Raw genomic sequence first — 22,282 nt, forward strand, 5'->3', positions numbered from 1 at the left:
TTGCTGTAATAAAAGAAGGTTGAAATTAGGGGTAAAATGTAGGAAAATAATGCATCTTTCATCAACCACCTCTATTATCTCCATCAGGCAAACAGCAAAACAGTCTACATAACCTAAGTATTCTACCCTTTTGGGATATGTCATGCTATGACTCCATATGGTTTGCAGTTAGGCAACAATGCTAATTTCAGTACTTTCTCCTGATCCAGTGGAAATGTGTTCAAGGTAGTTTGGGCAGAATCTATCACTCCAAACTGTTATGTAATTTATGAAGGAAAGCTGGGAAAAACTAGACTTTTCAATCTTTGAAGACAGCTGAGGGGAAGCAAAGTGGCAAACAGTGTAAAAATAATAAATCTATATTACTACTGCTATGAAAGGGTTCAGAAAAATTTACAAGGATGTTGTTTCAGAGGATTTGATTTGAGCTACAGGGAGAGGCTGAATCGGCTGGGCTGTGGTAATCTTAGATTTATCAAATCATGAGGGGCATGGATAGGGTAAATAGATAAGGTATTTTTCCCTGGGCTGGGGGAGTCCAGAACTAGAGGGCATAAGTTTAGAGTGAGGGGGAAAAATTTAAAAGAGACTTGAGAGTGTGGTGTGTGTATGGAATGAGCTGTTTGCATGTAAAAAGCACCTGGATGGGTACATGAATAGGAAGGGTTTGGAGGGATATGGGCCATGTGCTGGCAAATGGGACTAGATTAGGTGAAGATATCTGGTTGGCATGGGCGAGTTGAACTAAAGGGTCTGTTTCCGTGCTGTACATCTCTATGACTCTATATTCAATGACCGAGGGATGTGAATAGTGGCTGATTGTTGAGTATAATCAGCTAATAAAATGTACTATTTGCTAATTATGGAAGTAAAAGTAGCATGGTAGGAGGCTAGTAAATTTCTGGATGGATAATTGAAGTCTTGAGCATTCTTGTGCAATCAATATATCAAAACTAAGTGAAGAATAGTTTAATTGAGGATTTTTCTGTCCTTTCTTCAGAATTTATCCACATTGGATGCCATCATTCATGTTCTGAATGTGATGATTGACTGTGTTGATTTCTCTCAGTTCTCAAAGTTTCAGCAAAAATCAAACTGTAAGTATCCTACTTTCTTATCTTTAACTACACTACCATATGCATTGTTGTAAATGGAGAGAATTGTGGTGTAATATATTTGGAAATTAGATGTAATCCAAGCAAGTTTCCCTGTGCTTCAGAGGTCGAGGAAAGGTGAATCCCTGAAGAATTTTACTTACCCATTTATTCCAAATGCAACTAATATGTGAAACTAGAAGAAGCAATACATTAGGATAACTCATCTTTGTGCCTATTAACAATTCTAATAAATCTAATTTTCTGTCCATTTTCAATCTAGGTACTTCACTTCAGATTTCTGGATAATTTTGATTAATCTCAAGCTTAACATATGTTTGTGGACTCTGGGTCCATACTTGATGGGGTTTAGAAGGATGAGGGGGATCTAATTGAAACTTTCAGAATACTGAATAGTCTGGACTGAGTGGATGTTGGGAAGATGTTTCCATTGGTAGGAGAGACTAGGATCTGAGGGTGCAGCCCTAGAGTAAAGGGAATACCCTTTTAGAATGGAGGTAAGGACAAACTTCTTCAGCTAGAGTGTGGTGAATCTATGGAATTCATTGCCTCAGAAGGCTGTGGAGGCTAGGTCATTTAGTGTATTTAGGACTGAGATAAGTTCTTGATTGTCAAAGGGATCAATGTTTACAAGGACAAAATGGGAGAATGGTTCAGAAACTTATCAGCCATAATTGAATGGTGGAGCAGACTTGATGGGCAGAATGGCCTAATTTCTGCTCTTGTCTTATGGTCTTATACTTGCTGCAAAATTATTTATTTGTTACTCAATAATGGCTAAGATATTTGTCTCATAAAGCATTTTATATTTACTTTGACACTGCTGGAATGGGTTAGCATGCTGTCATTTGTCCCAGGGCATTGAATCCAGGTCAAAACTGGCTTTTAGACAGTCACATTCAAACTTTAGCCAACATAGATTCAGAATAAGATGCTGTCCTAACTAGATGCTAAATTCACAATAGAAATACTAGTTTGATCTTTAAAAACATGTCTCTGAATTACCATTGGTCTTGTTAATTTGAGGTCTCCATAATATCGTTGGCCAATATGGTTTTACTATTTAACTAGGGGTCCTGACCTGTGAAAAACACTTTTTTTTTTAGTTTTTATTTTCTAGGGCTGATGTTTTTCTGCTTGATTGGAAAGGTTCCCCACAATGTTTTCAAACAGTTTAAGAATACTAAATTTGGAAGGCCACTTTTATTATTTGCATTTGTTATTACCATGAATAGCTCAACCTATCAATTGTTTTCTCTCTTAGCACCTCACACCCCTACCCACTGGCTAACGAAGAAACAGGAACCTCTAGGAAATCTAACTTCACTGCTCAAACTTTTAGTGAAAATCACAGATGCTTTTCATGAACTAAGTTCCAACGAATTTCAATTTGAAACACCAACAGCAGGCTTGGTATCCATTGGAGTTGGTATTGTCAACATTCTGTCCAGTATCTTCAATCACTTATCCCTGGCTTCAGCAATTAAAGCAGTTTTAGCCCACTTGACGGGCTCTATATCAACCTTCTATGAGAGGACTTCAAGGTATGTATTACAATTTTGTGTTTTTTAAGTTCACCATTGACAGTTTCACTTTAGTGAGTTAAAAGATAGGCAGTGAGTGATGCCTAAGACCAAGCAGTGTTTTTTTATCACTCAGTGGACTGTTAGTGTGCTGCAGAGTGTATGTTTGTAATCCTGTTTTGCCACAAAGCCTAATTGCTATACCCACATTCAATTGGCTAGGTTAATTGCTCTTTCTTTCAGTTCAATTGGAAAGGTTCTGTCTTTTGGGAAGTTTCTCTTTTTTGGAAATGTTCCCATTTACTTTGATATCATGAATCTACAAAAGGTTGCATGTATTATTCAATAAGTAATTATCTGAAAACTTTAGAGGGAGTCATGAGAAAAAGCTAAACTCATTTGGTTGGGTTGTAGGGTTGGGCCTTGAATGAAAGAGCAAGTATTTTATATAATTATTTTCTCTTCATCTAAATGTAAGCAGTCAGCAAGATTAGGATAGTTGAATAGATGACATTTCTAGTTGAAGTGTGTTGTATATTCTGCAAGGACCTTCAGAAAGCCTTAAATAGACTGAGCTATTCATGGTAACAGGCAGTGATGGCCTAGTGGTATTGTTGCCCAACTATTAATGCAGAAACGCAGAATAATGTTCTGGAGGCCTGGGTTTGAATCCTGCCATGGCAGATCGTGGAATTTCGATTCCATAAAAGTAATCTGGAATTAAGGGTCGACTGATGACCATGAAACCATTATCAATTGTCAGAAAAAGCCATCTGGTTCACTAATGTTATTTAGGGATGGAAATCTGCCATCCTGGTCTGGCCTACATGTGATTCCACAGCCACAACTGCCCTCTGAAATGGCTGAGCAAGCCACTCAGTTGTGTCAATCACTAGAAAGTCACAACAAAGAAATTAAATCAGACAGGCTACCTGGTATTGACCTTGGAACTGAAAAAGACAATGGCAGAAACACAAATAGAGCTATCGACCATGCAAAGTCCTCCTTACCAACTTCTAGGGTCTTGTGCTGAAATTTGGAGAGCTGTCTCTTAGAATAGTCAAGCAACAGCCTTACATAGTCATTCTTTCTGAATTATACCTCACATAATACACCAGACACATCATTACCATCCCTGGATATGTCCTGGCCCACCAACAGGACAGTCCCAGCAGGAGGCTCGGTGGTATACAATCTGGAAGGAGCTGTCCTGGGAATCCTTGACATCTATTCCAAACCCCATGAAGTCTCATGGTTTCAGGTTAAACACTGGCAAGGAAACCTTACTGGTTACCATGTAACTGTCCTCCTTCGGCTAATGAATTAGTACTCCTCCATGTTGAACAATGTGTGGAGAAAGCAGTGAGGGTGACAAGGGTGCAAAATGTACTCTGGGTGGAGGATTTCAATGTCCACCACCAAGAGTTGTTTGGCAACAATATTACTGATTGAACTGGTTGGGTTGAAAGGATAGAACTGGGTCTGTGGCAGGTGGTGATGGAGCCAACAAGAGGAAAAAACATACTTTACCTCATCCTTACTAATCTGCTGGCTACAGAAGCATCTGTCCATGACAGTATAGGTAAAAGTGACTACCGCACTGTCCTTGTGGAGACCAAATGCCGCCTTCACACTGAGCATAATCTCCGTTGTGTTGTGTGGCACTAACACTGTGCTAAATGGGACAAACTTCGAACCGATCTAGCAGCTCAAGATTGGGCATCCGTGAGGTGTTGTGGGCCATCAACAGCAGAATTGTACTCCAGCACAATCTGCAACCTCATGGCCTGGCATATCCCCCACTCAACCATTGCCATCAAGCTAGAGGATCAACCCCAGTTCAATGGAGGGCAGCATCAGGCACACCTAAAAATGAGCTTTCAACCTTGTGAAGCTACCAAACAGAACTACTTGCGTGCCAAACAGCATAAACAGCAGACGATAGAGTTAAGCGATCCCATAACCAACGGATCATATCTAAGCTCTGCGGTCATTCCACATCTAGTCATGAATGGTGGTGGATAATTAACAACTCGCTGAAGGAGGTGGCTCCACAAATATCCCCATTCTCAAAGATGGAGGACCCCAGCACATCATTGCAAAGGCTGATGCATTCACAAAAATCTTCAGTCAGAAGTGCCAAGTGAATGATCTATCTCTGGCTCTTCCAGTGGTCCCCAGCATCACAGATGCCAATTTGATTCACTCCACGTGATATCAAGAAACCGCTGGAGGCACTGGATACTCTAAAAGCAATGGGCCCTGATGACATTCCAGCAATAGTACTGTAGACGTGTGCTCCAGAACTTGCTGCTTCCCTAGCCAAGCTCTTCCAGTACAGTTACAACACCTGGCATCTATCCGACAATATGGAAAACTGTCCAGGTATGTCCTTTACACAAACCAGGACAAATTCAACCCAGTCAATTACCGCCCAGTCAGTCTACTCTCCATCAGTAAAGTGATGGAAGGGGTCATTAGCAGTGCTATCAAGCAGCCCCTGCTCAGTGACGCCCAGTTTAGGTTTCACCAGGGTCAGTCAGCTCCTGATCTTCTTACAGCCTTGGTTCAAGCATGGACAAAAGAACTGAATTCCTGAGGTGAGAGTGACAGTCCCTGACATCAAGGGTGTGTTTCAACAAGTATGGCATCAAGGAGCCTGCAGTTTCTAGCAAAACAGGAAACTGGGCATCAGGAGCAAACACTCCACTTGTTAGAGTCATACCAGGCACAAAGGAAGATGATTGTGAAGGGTCAGTCATTTTATCTCCAGGACATCTCTGCAGGAGTACCTCAGGGTAGTGTCCTAGACCCAACAATCTTCAGCTGCTTCATCAATGACCTTCCTTCTGTCAGAAGGTCAGAAGTGCAGATGTTCGATTGATTGATTTGCAGTGTTCAGCACCATTTGCGACGACTCAAATGCAGCAAGATCTGGACATCCCCGCTCAAGCCTGGATAAGTGGCAAGTAAGATTTGTGCCACATAAATGCCAGACAATGATCATCACCAATAAGAGACACTCTAACCACAGCCACTTGTCATTCAATGGTATTACTATCACTGAATCCTCCACTGTCAACATCCTTGGGGTTATCATTGACCAGCAACTACAACTGGACTCACCACATAAACACAGTGGCTCCAGGAGCAGGTCAGAGTCTAGGAAACTGTGACGAGTAATTCTCCTCCTGACACCCCAAAGTCTATCCACCACCTATGAGGCACATGTCAGGAGCATGATGGAATACTCCCCACTTGCCTGAATGGGTGAAGAAGCTTGACACCATCCAGGATAAAGCAACCCGCTTGATTGGCACCACATCTGCGAACATGCAGTCCCTCCACCATTCTCACTCGGTAGCATCAGTGTGTGCTCTGCAGACATTCATCAAATGTCCTTAGGCAGCACTTTTCAAACTCGCAACCATTTCCATCGAGAAGGACAAGAGCAATAGGTACTTGGGGACACACTACCTGCAAGTTCCCCTCCAAGCCACCCAACACCCTGACTTGGAAATATACCACCGTTCCTTCAGTCATTGGTTCAAAATCCTGGAATTCCCTCCCTACTGGCATTGTGGGTCAACTCACAGCAAGAGGACTGCAGCGATTCAAGAAAGCAGTTCACCACCACTTTCTGAAAGGCAAATAGGGATGGGCTATCAATGCTGGCCAGCCAGCGATGCCAGGTCCCACAGATGAATTAAAAATAAATTGCCGCACAGCTTGGGGAAACATCTGCAGTTTATAAAATCCTAGATGTGTAGTGATTTTAAGAGATTGAGTAGGCCCATTTGGGGTCATTGGAGTTCTGATTGAGAGATTACTTTTATAGAAACTCAATCGTTGGGGGTTTGACAGTGTAGATGATCGTTTTCACTTGTGGGAGAGTCTAGTTCCAGAGCATATTAATGTCAGTAAGGATTTGCCCACTTAAAACAGATGAAGAATTCCTTATGATGGTAATGATTCTGTGGAATTTAAAAACAAAGGAATAATGTTTGAAAAAGGTACAGTGTATAAGAATTGAGCATCACTCATGAATACATCAGTTCTGGGTTTCACACCAAAGGAAGTTGAAATAAGCATTGATTTATTAAGAAATTGTTTGGTGAAAATGCAGGTCATTCTATAACGTGCTTCATCACTGCTGTGGGGAATTGTTTTTCTGTAAATCGACTATTACATGATTCTATCCCTGGCACTAGCTGTTGCAGTGTGTGGAGGACTGGACTCTGTGCCAATGTCATGTGGTCAGTCAGCCCATGCACTTTCTGGTGAAAAGCTTCGTGAAGGGCACAGTGCTGTACTCAGTAATTTAGGAGAAAGTGAGGACTGCAGATGCTGGAGACCAGAGTTGAAAAATGTGGTGCTGGAAAAACACAGCAGGCCAGGCAGCATCCAAGGAGCAGGAGAATTGACGTTTCGGGCATAAGCCCTTCTTCAGAAAAAGAACTTATGCCCAAAACATCGATTCTCCTGCTCCTCAGATGCTGTCTGGCCTGCTGTGTTTTTCCAGTGCCACATTTTTCAACTCCGTAATTTAGGTCCTGTTTTTTGCAGATCCCACTGTTTCCCATGAATATGGAAGGACAAAGTTGCAAGAATGTCGACAAGAAGCATCCAGGTGAAAAAATCGTGGGTGGTGACCATAAAAATGCTATAACATTTGAATAGAGGCTAGTTGTTAAAAAGCGTTTTGAGCATAATGAAAGAGCATGTGATATTGCTCATGTAACAGAAATAAAGAAGTCTATGTTGTGCACCATTAGAGACGATGCGGAAAGAGTTAAAGCAAGCTGCATTGCTGGAACAAATCTGAGTGCTAGCACGTTTGCAAGATCTTGAAAAAGGAACTTGAGTTGGAACAGCTTTTAAGTGTATGGATAGAAAGTCAATTGAAAAAATGATCTGGGACCACCATTCTCCCCATAAAACAGAAAGCCTTATCAATTTATGAGCATCTATGGAAAAAAGCTGAAAATTCTGCAATGTCTGCCTTCAGTGCTGGTAGTGACTGGTTTGCTGGGTTTAAGAACCGCCATGCTTATTACGTAAAGTTTTTTTATGTGGCAAAGCTGCTAGTGGAGATGAGAAATGTATGCTGTCATTTACTCCCATGGTGAAAAAAATTGAGGAAGGCGGCTACTTCTTAGATCAAATCTTCAATTTGGATGAGATGGGCTTATACTGGAAGCAAATGCCATCCAGAACTTATATTTCTAAGAATAGAGCACACCCTCCAGGTTTTAAGGTTGCAAAGGATCGTATGGCTATGTTGTTGGGTGCCAGTGCTAGTGGAGAATTAAAGCTTAAGCCTGTTTTGGTTGTACCACTTTGCGAGCCTTGAAAGGTTGCATTAAGTCCTTTAGGTGTTGACTCCAGGTCAAGCAAAAAATGGTTGGATGACAGGACAAATTTTTTCTGACCTTCTTGTTGTTGTATTTGCAAGAGAGCAAATTTGGATTTCAAGATTCTCCTCATTCTGTACAATGCACTAAGCCATCCTCCCACAATTGGTGAGCTTTCTGAAATCATCAAAGTGCTATTTCTACTACTGAACACAACCTCTCATTCAACCCATGGACCAGAGTGCAATAGCAGCTTTTAAAGGTTATTATTCAAAGCGCACATTCAAGGAATTGATTGCAGCTACTGAGGGTGATGATAAGGACAGGGTTCTTCAAGTTTGGAAGAGCTTTACCTTTACCAATGCTGTTGACATTATTGTGGAAGCCTGGGGTGACATCAAGTAAGGACTGCTTGCGTGTAGTTTGGTGGAAACTGCTTCCAGATTTTCTTAATAATTTTAAAGGCATTGAACAGTCAAAAGCTTCCAGCAATCAAAGAACATTGTGTTGCTCTTGCAAAGCAAGTTAGATTTCAAGAAGTGGAGACCTGAGGATGTTGAGGAGCTGCTTGAGTCCCATTGTGAATGCTTCTCCACAGCTGATATACAGCAACTTGTTGCTGTGGAGGAAATTTGAAGTTTGTGATGAAGGCTATGAAGTCCAGGATAGAACACCAAGTGAACCTTCCACTTCCCTTTTGTCTTCTATCCTGAGGGAAATTGAGAAGCAGTTGCAGCTCTTAAAAGACAATGACTACAATGCAGAATGCAGCAGTATAGCAGTGGGATGTCTTATCTGACACCTATGAACAGCCTCCTCGTGAAAGCAGGAAAATGACAAAGCAGCTAAAACTAGGTGCCTTTTTTTTAAGCCAACCCCCAAGAAACAGGTGAGGCCAGTCAACCACCAAGCTATCCACTTCTGGACTAAATATTTTCTGTCGTCATAACCTGCACCTGGAAGTAATGCACTAAGCAATCCCCCCACGATTGGTGAGCTTTCTGAAAACCTCAAAGTGCTATTTCTACTACCGATGACCCTCCGCCCCTATCTTAATACAATGCTAAACCCTTGAAGTGTTAAATTTATTGTATTATTTCATTAAAATATGACTTTAACATTTACTTTATGCTACTGTTTTTGTTTTGATTTTTGGTGGTTTGGACCAGCCCTGTTTTTCCCATAGGCACCATTATTTCTATTGTGCAATTTTCTACAACTTGAGGTTCATGGGAACGCAACTATCGCAGTTTAGGAGAATCGACTGTAAATGCAAATATGCAGGTATCAGGAATTGAGGATACTTTTGTAAGAATAGGTGATGGATAATTTGATATAACCTGCTTAAAATTGATTGAATAAATAAATGAGGCAGGAAAAACACTGACCGTTGAGGCTATTATACAAAGGGGTCAAAGTATATAATTAATTTTAACCAGGTTTATGACGGTGCAGAAGAAGCTGCTGTACATATAATTATATGACTGGAAGCATCACTGGATTTAAGGCTTGAAGAGAGAACTGACATTTAAAAATAAATCAGATAAATGATTTGAAGGAAGAGATGATAACTGTTCCACTGGTGTAATTTTTGTGTAGCTGCTTTATTTTGTTCCAGTGGGGCTTATGTAGCTATGTTTATTAAAATGAAAAATGTTTGATGTCATTGGCTAGTGCTATATTTTGTCAGTTTGCTTATGCCACTGCATTGTTTCTCACCTGTTTCTATTTTTTGCAGTTCAGTTAATGGGACTTCAAAAGTGTACAACACTCATCTGTGTAACAAGGTAAGCAATTTTGAAAAAGACTGCGTGGAGCTGTTGAAGGAAGGAGTAAAGTAGTATGAAATGGAACGCTACTTAATGTGTCCTGGGGCATTGTGATATATGCTTAATTTGCAGAATGATCACTGTTGGTATGATCAGCAAGTTTGCAGATGACACAAAGATTGGTAGAGTAACAGAAAGCATAAGGGACTGTCAGAGAATACAGGAAGATATAGATAGACTGGAGAATTGGGCGGAAAAGTACCAGATGGCATTCAATCCAGGCAAATGTGAGGTGATGCAAGACTAATTCTAGAGCAAATTATACAATGAATGGAAGAGACTTGGGAAAAGATGATGGGCAGAAAGATCTGGGAGTGCAGGTCCATTGTACCCTGAAGGTTGCTGCACAGGTGGATAGAGTGGTCAAGAAGGCACAACATATGCTTGCCTTCGTTGGACGGGGTACTGATTATAAGAGCTGGTAAGTCATTGTAAAATTGTACAAGACATTGGTTCGGCTGCATTTAGAATACTGTGTACAGTTCCGGTCGCCACATTACCAAAAGGGTGTAGACACTTTGGAGAAGGTGCAGAGAAGGTTTACCTGGTATTGAAGGTGCTAGCTATGAAGAGAGGTTTGAGTAGGTTAGGTTTATTTTCACTAGATAAAAGGAGATTGAAGGGGGACCTGATTGAGGTTTACAAAATCGTGAAGGGTGTAGACAGGGTGAATAGAGACCAGCTTTTTCCCAGGGTGAAGGATTCAATAACGAGAGGTCATGCTTTCAAGATGAGAGGTGGAAAATTTAAGGGGGATACACGCGGCAAGTACTTCATACCGAGGGGGTGGGCGTTTGGAATGCGTTGCCCACAAAGGTGGTAGAGGCAGATACAGTAGATTCATTTAAGATGCGTTTGGACAGATGCATGCATAGGTGGGGAGCAGAGGGATACAAATGCTTAGAAATTGACCGACCGGTTTAGCCAGTACATTTGGATTGGCTCAGGCTTGGAGGGCCGAAGGGCCTGTTCCTGGGCTGTAAATTTTACTTTGTTCTGTTTTTGATGCCATTTTAAATTACAGTCATGATTTAGAGGTGCTGGTGTTGTACTGGGATGGACAAAGTTAAAAATCACAACACCAGGTTATAGTCCAACAGATTTAATGGAATAAACCTGTTGGACTATAACCTGGTATTGTGACTTTCAATTTTTAAATTGCACTTGTTTCCTATTTTCCTGGTTTTCTACGTGGTGCTGATGCTGAAGCAATCCCATGTTCAAATATAACAAGATCTGGATAATATCCAGGCTTTGGCTGATGAGTGGCAAGCAGCATTTGCACCACGCAATTGCTAGACAATGATCATGTCAAATAAGAGACTATCTAACTGTGGCCCTTTTGACATTCAGTGCTGTTACTGTCATTGAATCCCCCCACTATCAGCATTGTTAGATTTCCCATTGACCAGAAGCTCATCTGGATCTGCCGCATAACTGGCTGCAAGAGCAGGTCAGAGGACTTGAATACTGCAGCAAATAACTCACCACTTGATTCCCCAAAGCTTGTCTACAATTTACAAGGCAGAAATTAGGAATGTGATGGCAGTCTCCCTATTTGCCTGAATGGGTGAAGCTTGAACAACACTTAAGAAACTTGACACCGTGCAGGACAAAGCAGCCACGTAATTGGCACCACATCCATAAATGTTTACTCCCTCCACCACCAATACACAGCAGTAATAATAGTGTGTGCTATCAACAAGATGCACTGCAGAAAGTCACCAAAGATCTTTAAGACAGTATCTTCCAAACTCATGACCATTTCCACCTAGAAGGACAAGGGCAGCAGAGGAAAGGGAACACTATCACTTCCAAGTTCCCCTCCATTTTGACTTGAAATATGTTGCTGTTCCTTCACTAATGCAGGGTAAAAATTCTGAAATTTCCTCCTTAAGGGTGTAGTGAGTCAACCTACATCATGTGGGCTGCAGCAGTTCACTCTCCACCTCTTGTGTCTCTTCACTGTGCCAGATGAGAGTCAAGTTGAACATTGTCTTCTTTCCTTGCTGATTCTGCCAAGCCTGTTCCCTTGGCTGTGGTATCACTAGATATCTTTAACCTGCCAGAGGCTCATCACCCTCTTGAGTGCAATAAATATTGGTTAGCCAGATATGTCTATGTCCCACAAGTGAATTTTTAAAGTATAAAAATTGCATGGAATTACTTGGTTTACTACAACCCCAAAAGTAATATTAATTTCTGACATTTTGAAGTTTTGAGTTTACCCAATTGCTTCACCACCCTGAATGTTTATAATTGGTTCAGGTGCTGTCTGTCTTTTGCGGATTTTCTTTCATCAAGTCACGTTGAACCAGTAATTTTGCCAATTTCACTAGGAGATACACACTATTGACAGTTACATTGAAGCAATCTTCCTGAACTCCCATCAGAGGTCTGTATCCTACATTTTGTGACATCCATCACCACTTCTGAAACTTCTTCAAAAGGATTCTCAAAATTACCTTTTTCCATATTGACACTTCCAGTTGCTCTCCCAAGTAATAAGTCGCTTGGTTATCATTTGTTCCTTCTGAACTGTGCAGTCTTTTCAACTTGTTAGGCCTTGGATGCTTACTCTTAAAAAGAGCTCGGTGGAACAACAGTTGGTTGTTAACACATTAACTGATTTAATTAATTCCACATGGTGGCACAGTGGTTAGCACTGCTGCCTTACAGCGCCAGAGACCCGGGTTCATTTCCCGCCTCAGTCTGTGTGGAGTTTTCACATTCTTCCCATGTCTGCGTGGGTTTCCTCCGGGTGCTCCAGTTTCCTCCCACAGTCCAAAAATGTGCAGGTGAGGTAAATTGGCTATGCTAAATTGCTTGTGATGTTAGGTGAATGTAGGGGAATGGGTCTGGATGGGTTGCTCTTCGGAGGGTCGGTGTGGGCTTGTTGGGCCGAAGGGCCTGTTTCCACACTAAGTGATCTAATTAATTCCTAACATGGCATTGACAAATTGCACCTGGCTTTGTTTTACTGTGACAATAGGATATAAAATGTTTAAATCATTGGTGTATATCGCCATGCTAGCTATCATTAGGGAAACCAGATGTGACCGTTTGCTTGTGTGGTTCCAGATTAGAAGTTTCCTCTAGACTATAAAATAATGGCTGATCTTCCTATTTTTTCTGCATGTGCTGTCTTTTCCAGTTTGCAGTAGTGGAGTCATTTTAATAATGAGCATTGTGTATTTTTAACTTGGTTTGAACTGATCCTTTTATTTTAACCAATTAATTGTGGATTAACATTTTTTTTCTAGTTGCAGACCTGTTTAAATTCTAGTCTTCAATATATCAAGTGTCTGACTGGTTTTATGGTCAAATTCTTTGTTTCCTCTAGTTGGAGAAACTGTATGCAGATATTCTTCTTTGCTTGCAATCCCGTTACACATCGTCCTTTGATAGTGACGTCTTGGAACAACTGTCATCTCTGCTCAGTATCACTTTCCTACATAAGAACCGGCAGATCAGGAACCAGACCACACAGTTTTGGAATGCTACATTTGCCAAAAGTACATTGTTACACTATCCGCAGCAAATTAAGTGAGCATGACTTTGTTTTAAACATGTTTTTGGATATAACCTTATCAGTTGCTTTTGAGTTGAAAGCCATTTTGTTCAAGCTTTGTCAAACATTATTTTTAACATGCTTCAAGATATTGGTCAGCCCTTCATTGTATTATGTACTATTTCAGCTTATTTATTCTTGTAAAATGACTATACAATAAGTGCAAGAGGGCATGCCTAAGAATGAGGGGTTAACTTGATGAAACTACAAAACAGCATAAGCAGGAAGTAATAGACAAATCTAAATGATCCTACAACCTAAGTTCTACAGTCCTGTTACATGCAGTTATAGATGTAAACAACTCACTGGAGGAGGAAGCTCCATTCCTGTACCCATCCTCAATAATGCAAGAGCCCAACTCATAAGTACAAAAGATGAGGCTGAAGCATTCGCAATAATCTTCAGCCTGAAGACCTTAAGCTTGAATGGATGATTCATCTCTGCCTCCTCCAGAGGTCTCCAGTATCATAGATGCCAGCCTTCAGCCAATTTGATTCAATCAATATAATGATATCAAGGAACAGTTTGAGGCACTGAGATGCTGCAAAGTATATGAACCCTGACCGTACTTTCGTAATAGTTCTGAAGATTTGTGTTCCAGAACTTGACTCACTCTTAGCCAAGCTGTTCTGGTACAGCTATGATGCTGGCATCTACCTCCAATTGGAGAAATTGCCCAAGTATGTCCTGTATGCAAAAGGTAGGCCAAGTCCAACCAAGCCAGTTATTGCCCTATCAGTCTACTTGCAATCATCATTGTAGTAATGGAAGGTATCAACAATGCTATCAGGCAGCAACTCCTCAGCAATAATCTGCTCACTGACCCAATTGCCAGGGACTCGTGAATCAACTCGTGATCTTATTACAGACCTGGTTCAAACACTAGACAATTCCTGTGATGAGAGTGGCAGCTGTAGACCAAGGCCATATTTGACTGATTTGCGGCATCAAGGAGCTCCAGCAAAACATAAGAGTTGGGGCAAACCTTTTGGTTGGAGGCATCCCTGGCAAGTGGGAGGGTGGGTGTGGTTGTTCAGTCAGTTCAGCTCTAGGATGTCTCTGGAAGAGTTCTCAGGGTACTGTCCTAGGCCCAATCACTACCTTCAATGGTTTTCCCTCCATTGTCAGGTCAGAAATTGTGATGTTGGCTGATTGCAAAGTATTCAGCACCATTCACAACTTGGATATTAAAGCAGTGCATGTTGAAAAGCAACACGAACTGGGCTATATCCAGCTTGGGGTGATGAGTGATATTCACGTCACACAAATGCCAGGCCATGGTCATCTCTAATAAGAAACAATCCACCCACTGTCCCTTGACATTCAGCGTAATGACATTACCATCACTGAATCTCTCACCAATCAATATCCTTGGGGTTGCCACAGACAAGAGCCTGAACTGGATTTGCCAAATAAAGGCAAGAGCAGGTTGGAGGCTAGGAATACTGTCGAGTAACTCACCACCTGACTTCTAAAATCCTGTCCAGCAACAATATGGGTCAAGTCAGTTGTGTGATTGATACACGCCACTTGTCAGATGAGTGCAGCTCCAGCAAAACACTATAGAGCTGGACCCCATCTAGAGCAAGAATGTGGTACTGGAAAAGCACAGCAGGTCAGGCAGCATCCGAGGAGCGGGAAGTCGATGTTTTTGGCAAAAGCCCTTCATCAGGAATGCTCAGATGCTGCCTGACCTACTGTGCTTTTCCAGCACCACACTCGACTGTAATCTCCAGCATCTGCAGTCCTCACTTTCACCATCTAGAGCAAAACAGGCCACTTGATTGGCACTGTATCCACAATCTTCTACTCCTACTCCTTCCACCAACACTCAGTAGCAGTGTGTCCTATCTACATGATGCACTATAGCAATTCACTAAAGATCCTTGTACAGCAGCTTCTAAACCTATAACTACATCTATCTAGAAGAACGACACCTGTAAGTCCCCCTTCAAGGCACTCACCATCCAAATTTGGAAATGCCTTACCATTCCTTCACTGTCACTGGGTCAAAAGTCATGGAATTCCCTCCCTTTAATGGCATTATGGATCTATCTAGAGTACATGCACTGCAGCTGTTCGCTAAAGCAGCTCACCATAGTCTCGAGGACATTTAGAGATGAGGGAAAAAAAGCTGGCACAACCCGATTATGTCCATGTCTGATGATTTTTGTTTTAAAAGGCACCATCTTGGGTAAAAGTACCTAGGTACAGAATTTTAAAACCAGGTAGAAAGAACAAAGTTAAAAATTAAACATTGCAGTAACTATAGTACGGTAACACTTGCTCAGTTTTAAGTAAAAAGAGTTGGAAGTTCAACATTACAGCATAGCCACGGTAGGACCACAGTTCAAGGAATTTCCCTGAGATTGGAAGTCAACGCTGAGACCATGCTGTACATAGATACCACCACACTGGGCCACTGGGGTTTGCCTGGTGTGAGGCTAGGAGTCCATGGTCAGGAGAAGAAAGAAGAGAGGAGGAGGGGAAAAGAAACACCAGCATTTTTAAAAAAAAAAAGAGGGGGAAAGAAAGAAAAGAAACTAGTTGAGCAGGTGAGCTCAGTCTGAAGCCATGTTGGATTGCATAGGGTGTGTCATGCTAGCCCATGTCAGATATGATGAGAAAAGATAAAATTCTCAAAACTAAATGGGGTTATGTGTTCATTAACTAATAATGCAATATCACTTAAGACAGGATCTTGCTCTGCATGTTGCATCGATCTAGTTAAAGGCAGTTGCTGTTTTTATTTGAAATTTTGAAAGATGTTCTAATTTTTAACTATTTTTCATTGATATTCTTTTGATAAATTTATTTCTCTTTTAGAGACATATTCCTCCTCATCCTTTGGACTGTGTCTCCAGGGTTGTTTGTAAAGTGTGTATGAGATGACATGTTAAGTTTTTTGCTTTACTATAGGTTGGTCTTAAGTCGGGTCAAGCAGAAGACACCCATAATATTGCCTGGTTTTGAGACCTTGGAATTGACGGAAGAGTCAAGTGGGCCTTATTCTGATTTGGTACATTTATTAAGCACAGTTTATCTTTCTGCTGTAACAGCATAGTCTGATTTTTTTTTAAAAATCCAAAATACATATTCTAAGTTTAAGATTTGAATATCTTTATAAGATTTCAGTATTTCAGTTGTGTTTGAGAATATTTTTATTAGCTTCATAAGCAAATTAACGTTCCTAACTGCCAGCGTACTACATTGTTCACCCTTAATGTGTCTATATCCTACAAAGCACAAAATATTGGAGCAACATGTTTAATACTTCTGCACATTCAACCCATTTGCATGGCTTAAATTTTTGCTTTGTTGGATTAGAAAACCAGTTTTAATTGTCAACGTGGTAGTTGGAAATTGACTTTTGTTTACAATAAAAAAAAAGTCAAATACTGCATTCTGCAGCTGGATGTTGTGAAAACAAAGCTGCTTCACTAATGCATTTTTTTAAGAGCAGGATCCTTTGGAATTGACAAGACATGGCACCCCACATTTGATTGCCTTCAAAGTGACTTTTCAGTTATAGCATTGCTATGGCATTTTTGGAGCATCTTCGCCGTACAGTTTGCAGTGGCAAAGAATCAAAATAGCAACATAAAAGTGACAGTGTGAAATATGTAATGTTTTAGCTTTAATGCTGCTATTTTGATTCTTTGCCTTAGGTCGAGAATGCATGCTGACTTAAATATCCTACAGAAAATAAGTGTTCAGCTGCATCAGTTACACTTTTTCATGTGACAAAGCATGTGCTGGAGAAAAACAACTGGTCTGGCAGTCTCTTTAGAGTGAAATCAGAATTACCGTTTTCAAATCCAGTAACCCTTTGCACATTAAGGATGAAAGATCACTAGACTTGAAATGTTAGCTCTGTTTTCTCTTCACAAATGCTGTCAGGCCTGTATGTTTCTCCAGCATACCTTTTGTTTCAGATTTCCAGCATGTGTTTACTCTACGTATTTTTCTCGCAGTCCGAACATTCCCAATTCGACACTAAAGTCAGTGGTGTGCAAGTTAATTCATTTGGAAAAAGAGAGTCATTGCTTGCTAGAGCTGAAGATCTGAAAGAGAAGTGTGTGCCTCAAACTCCAGCAAAAGTAAGTTGAGTGCAAATGTTTTGCATGAGGCTGTGTATATAGAACGTTGAGTCCGGAGTATATCGGACGACTTACTGAAATGGTTGTTTGAGGTTATGGTTTCAAAGATTGTGGGGAGAAAGAAATTGAGTATTTGTAATTTAAATGAGTCAAGGGGATTACAGCTTTTTTTTCTGAGAAGTATCATCTTGGAGAGCTAATGCAGATTTCTTCAAAAACGCTTCTATTGGTGAGATGCTCAATGCAGTAGATACCATTGATGTGTGACTGTCTGTAATTGCTTAAACTTCTGTTTGGAAGCCCAATTTTATGTTTTGGTATTTTGCGGTGAAAATATTTTTAAACCAAGTTTGTTGATATTGCTCTTCTTTTGTAAGCTCGAAGGCTGAGACCAATCCAACCTCCTTACCTTTTTACTACTTGCGCATTCTCCCCCTTTATAGTTGAAGCTAGATTTTTCTTCTCCCAAAATGCCACGACAAGAGCGACTGCTGGAGGAGGAGAAGTCAATAGATTTTGTGTTTATACCACCTGAACCTAAAGAGCGGATTTTGACAGAGCATCAGAAAGAGGTGTTATGGACAAAGAGGTAGGTTGAAGGAAGAAAGTCATTGTCTGCTTATTTCTCATGGGCTATGGAAAGAAAAACTGATCCAATGTATATCCGATCTTCGCCCCCTTTAGACTAGTAGACAAGCTGTTTGTGTGGGAATGAGGTGAGACAGTGTTGCCCTCTTGTGTCTGTAGCTGTATCTGAGTTCTTATTCATCCCAGCATTATCAGAACAAGAATGGCTGTCTCTTTATTTGTGCATGAAAACTGTTGTGTTTTACCATTATTTATAAATGTTTATTTTAAGAATGCAATTTGATTTCTAGTTTAAAAAAAATCAGGCTTTTATACATTATTTTGTGAAAATGTTGGAACAGTATCTATTCACTTCTGCAGATCAGATAATTGCAAAATTACTTTAATTTTAATGATTTACCTTCACTTGTAACACATTCAACAGATGAATGCCAAAATAAGCATTTTGAAGGGCTTCTCCATTTTATCATTTATTTTCTCCAAATCAGGACTGACCTTCCTGCCATGTACAATAATTTGGATGCATCTCAGGATTCTCACTTGTTTTCCCAGTATACACAATCTCAGGAGGACAACTTGTAAGTAGATCATTTCACTTGGTATCCACAAGCTCATTTAGTTTGCACGCTAATAAAATGCTTTAACACCCAAGCACTATTTGTTCTGTCTGTATGGTAATTATGCAAACTGAATTGTATAATACTGTTCTATTTTGAGTAACCCAGCTTGAAAATACATGTTGCAATTTGAAGCAGCTCTAAGCAGCTCTTTTTTTGGGTTATTTTAGAAAAGCTTACAGCAATTAGCAAACTTGACCATTTGCTGAAATTTGACTTAGATAGGGCTGCATTTTTGATATTAGTTTTACTGATAAATATATATTTTACAGTCTTGCAGAATTTTCAGAATTCCTTGCCTCACCAGAGTTGTTCTTTTATTCAATCTTAGAATTTGCAACACAAGCAAAACACAGGGCAAATTCCAAAGATGTGCTGGTCATGTGGATTGACCATGCTAAGTTGCCCTATTGTATCCAGGGACATGCAAGCTACTTGGATTAGCCATGGTAAATGAAGGTTCGTTGGAGCAAGATGGGGCGATGGGTCTGGTTGGGATGCTCTTTGGAGGATCAGTGCAGACTCGATGGGCTTTATGGCCTCTGTCTGCATCGTAGGAGTTCTATGATTTGAAATCATTCAACCAACTGGTTTATGGTTTACTTTAATTACCTCATTTTAATAGTGATGTGGGCATCACTAGCTGGGCCAGCATTTATTCATCCCAGAGGGCAGTTGAGTAGATTTTACGTTGTTATGGATCTGGAGTCACATGTAGGCCAGACCAAATTAGGATGACAGATTTTGTTCCTACAGGACATTAGTGAGCCATCTATTTTTTAACAGCTATTGACACTAATTATATGACTGTCATTAGGCTAGTTTTCCTATTCTAAATTTACTAAAAATCTGGATTTCACTTATGGTGATTTGAGTCTAAGTCCTCCAGAATATTGCTTGGTGTTCTGGATTGCTGGTTCAGTGACCTTACCGTTATGTCATCACAACCCAAATGCCCACAAATTCAACTTCGGAGTATCTCCAGCAGTTTGGTTTTCTTTTAATATTTGATCTAAATTGGCTATAGAGGTACCTCGATTAGCCAAATATCGATTATCCAAATTTCAATATCCTGCAAAAACGTTACATCAAAGAAGTAAGTGTATTTGATTTATCTCTACTGAAGAACATGCAAAAACACTGGCAAAAACAAAGAAACACAAGCAGCTCAAGCATTGCCGATGGGATACTTTTTAGGTAAGGGTTGTTATACAGCCCTATATAAAAATGTGTTTTACAGTATTCCTGGCACTTAATCAAGAACATACACTGATGCGTGAGGCAATGCTTCTATATTTCTATCATGAGACTGAGTTCCTAGAAACTGACAAATGCTCTTGCGATCGTAGAAGCTGCTTGGGACCTTGATTAATGCAGTCTTCACCACTCTTTGCGAAATGCTAACTACTGCATTTTTAAAAATGTTTTCTTGTGTTATTGCTTTATTTTGCACATTATGTAAAATCTGTGACCTCTTGCGCTCAATACATTAAAATTATATATTTAAACAAATTCTGTGGTAGAGCACACTGTTAGATCAGCATGGCTTCCCTTGTTTAAGGTAAAATCGATTATCCAAATAATCAGTTATCTGAGCAGTTATCCTGCCCATTTCGTTCAGATAATCGAGGTTCCTCTCTACTTGCATCTTGAACATGGAGCTTGGTTTGGTGATAATTTGGAGATTTTGGGAATAATACAGATTTCAAGATGCCTATGTGCTCACTGCCTCATTGTGTATTTTTTCCTGTTTCCTTCACCTCATTTTGTATGAAGGAATAGTGAACTAAATAAACAAATGCAAAATACTGTAGGTGCAGGGAACTGAAAAAGTGTTGGAGAAATACAATGTCTTGGCAGAATGTTGCTGAACAAAGAGACCTTGAGTGCAGGTTAAGAGTGGAGTCATAGGTAGGTCGGATAATGAAGGCGTTTGGTTTGCTTTCCTTTATTAGTCTGAGCATTTGAGTTGGGAGGTCATGTTGTGGCTGTACAGAACATTGGTTAGGCCACTTTTGGCATACTGTGTGCAATTCTAGTCTCCCTCCTTTTGGATGTTGTGAAACTTGGAAGAGTTAAGAAAAGATTTACAAGAATGTTGCCAGGGTTGGAAGATTTAAGCTTTAGGGAGAGGCTGAATAGACTAGGACTGTTTTCCCTCGAGTGTCGGAGGCTGAGGGGTGACCTTAGAGGTTTATAAAATCATGAGGGGCATGGAAAGGGTAAATGGATAGACAAGGTCTTTTCCTTGGGCTGGGGAGACCAGAGCAAGTAGGCGTTGATTTATGGTGATGGGGAAAAATTTGAGAGACCGAAGGGGCAGCTTTTTCACGCAGAGGGTGGTGCATGTGTGGAATGAGCTGCCAGAGGAAGTGGTGGAGACTGGTACAATTACAGCATTTCAAAAAGCATCTGGATGGGTATGTGAATAAGAAGGGTTTAGAGGATATGAGCTAAGTGCTAGTAAATGGGACTAGATTAATTTAGGATATCTAGTCAGCATGGACGAGTCGGACAAAGGGGTATGTTTCTGCGCTGTACATCTGTATGACTCTATCTGAGCAGAGAGAAACAGAATTGCTGTTTTGAGTTCAATGGCTCTTTGGAACTTTTTAAAAACTGTCATGTTAAGCCCAGACTTCAGGCAAGATCCCCAAATCATTGAACCCCCAAGTGTGGAAAGGTGAATTTGCTCTTTATCATCTTGTTCCCTCTGTTAGACAAGCTTTTTTCATTTAACTAAAGGTTGATTTATGAGTTAATAATTGAGAAGAATTAATGTGTCTCTCACATAAATTAGAAACATTTAAATCCATAAAAGTTAAGATGTACAGATATATACATCACCTCTGGATTATTAGTGACGTCTGTGTAGTAGAACATAGTTGTGGAAAGTATTTGGGATTTTTGTCTTAGTGTGGTTTTACTTTTGTTCCCCCCCCTCGTTTCCTTTTGGTTAGCGGACATCACTAAGAGTGAAAGAGTTAGTTTATGTCTAGTACATACGTAAAATAATTGATTGTTATTCAGTTGAGACCTTCACAATATACTGGTGCTCAGACCCAGGCCAGCACATAAGTGTCTGTGTTCGCTAGCGCACACACCAGAGTTGCTGTCTGTTTTTTAACACCAGTTTTTAAAATATTTCTGGAAGGGCAAAATACAAGAAGGAAGATAGTCAGTTCATTATCTCTTCCAGCTGCCTCTCTGCTTTCCTGACACTTTATAGATGTGACATGCCATTGGTAACAAACAGGACTTTGACCGTACTGAATTTGCATCTGCATTATTTTTTGTTGTCTGTATCAGTCCTCTTTCATTCCAAAATACATTTGGTAAACAAATTTTGAAATGTTTAAAATACTTCAAGGTTTTGATCCATCATCCTGACAAAATAGCACCAAAAGAGCAGAAAAGGAAATGACTTCTTTGGGCAGAATTATAATGAATTAAGCAGTTTCAGATTTGTTCTGGTTCAACTTAAGCCTCATTCTTTGCATTTGGAAAAACAGCTTTTATTTTCCACCCCATAATCCTGTTCCTCAAAAGCAAAATTTGATTTAATTATTTTCAAATTTCTTAAGT

At 40.3% G+C, this 22,282-nt stretch overlaps 1 protein-coding gene across 6 annotated transcripts in view; it reads left to right on the forward strand.

Annotated features, from left to right (window-relative positions):
• Nucleotides 1-22,282, forward strand: part of rif1 (replication timing regulatory factor 1) — a 94,939-nt gene that overhangs the window by 52,155 nt on the left and 20,502 nt on the right. For all 6 annotated transcript variants that reach the window (XM_072579798.1, XM_072579801.1, XM_072579803.1 and 3 more), the window contains exons 21-28: nucleotides 1,001-1,097; nucleotides 2,380-2,659; nucleotides 9,731-9,779; nucleotides 13,165-13,367; nucleotides 16,312-16,411; nucleotides 17,367-17,492; nucleotides 17,936-18,081; nucleotides 18,569-18,658. In XM_072579798.1, the coding sequence (XP_072435899.1) occupies nucleotides 1,001-1,097; nucleotides 2,380-2,659; nucleotides 9,731-9,779; nucleotides 13,165-13,367; nucleotides 16,312-16,411; nucleotides 17,367-17,492; nucleotides 17,936-18,081; nucleotides 18,569-18,658 (1,091 nt within the window). The remainder of the gene's footprint in view (nucleotides 1-1,000; nucleotides 1,098-2,379; nucleotides 2,660-9,730; nucleotides 9,780-13,164; nucleotides 13,368-16,311; nucleotides 16,412-17,366; nucleotides 17,493-17,935; nucleotides 18,082-18,568; nucleotides 18,659-22,282) is intronic.

This window comes from Chiloscyllium punctatum, chromosome 10 (assembly GCF_047496795.1).
Source record: "Chiloscyllium punctatum isolate Juve2018m chromosome 10, sChiPun1.3, whole genome shotgun sequence".
Taxonomy (NCBI): Eukaryota; Metazoa; Chordata; class Chondrichthyes; order Orectolobiformes; family Hemiscylliidae; genus Chiloscyllium; species Chiloscyllium punctatum.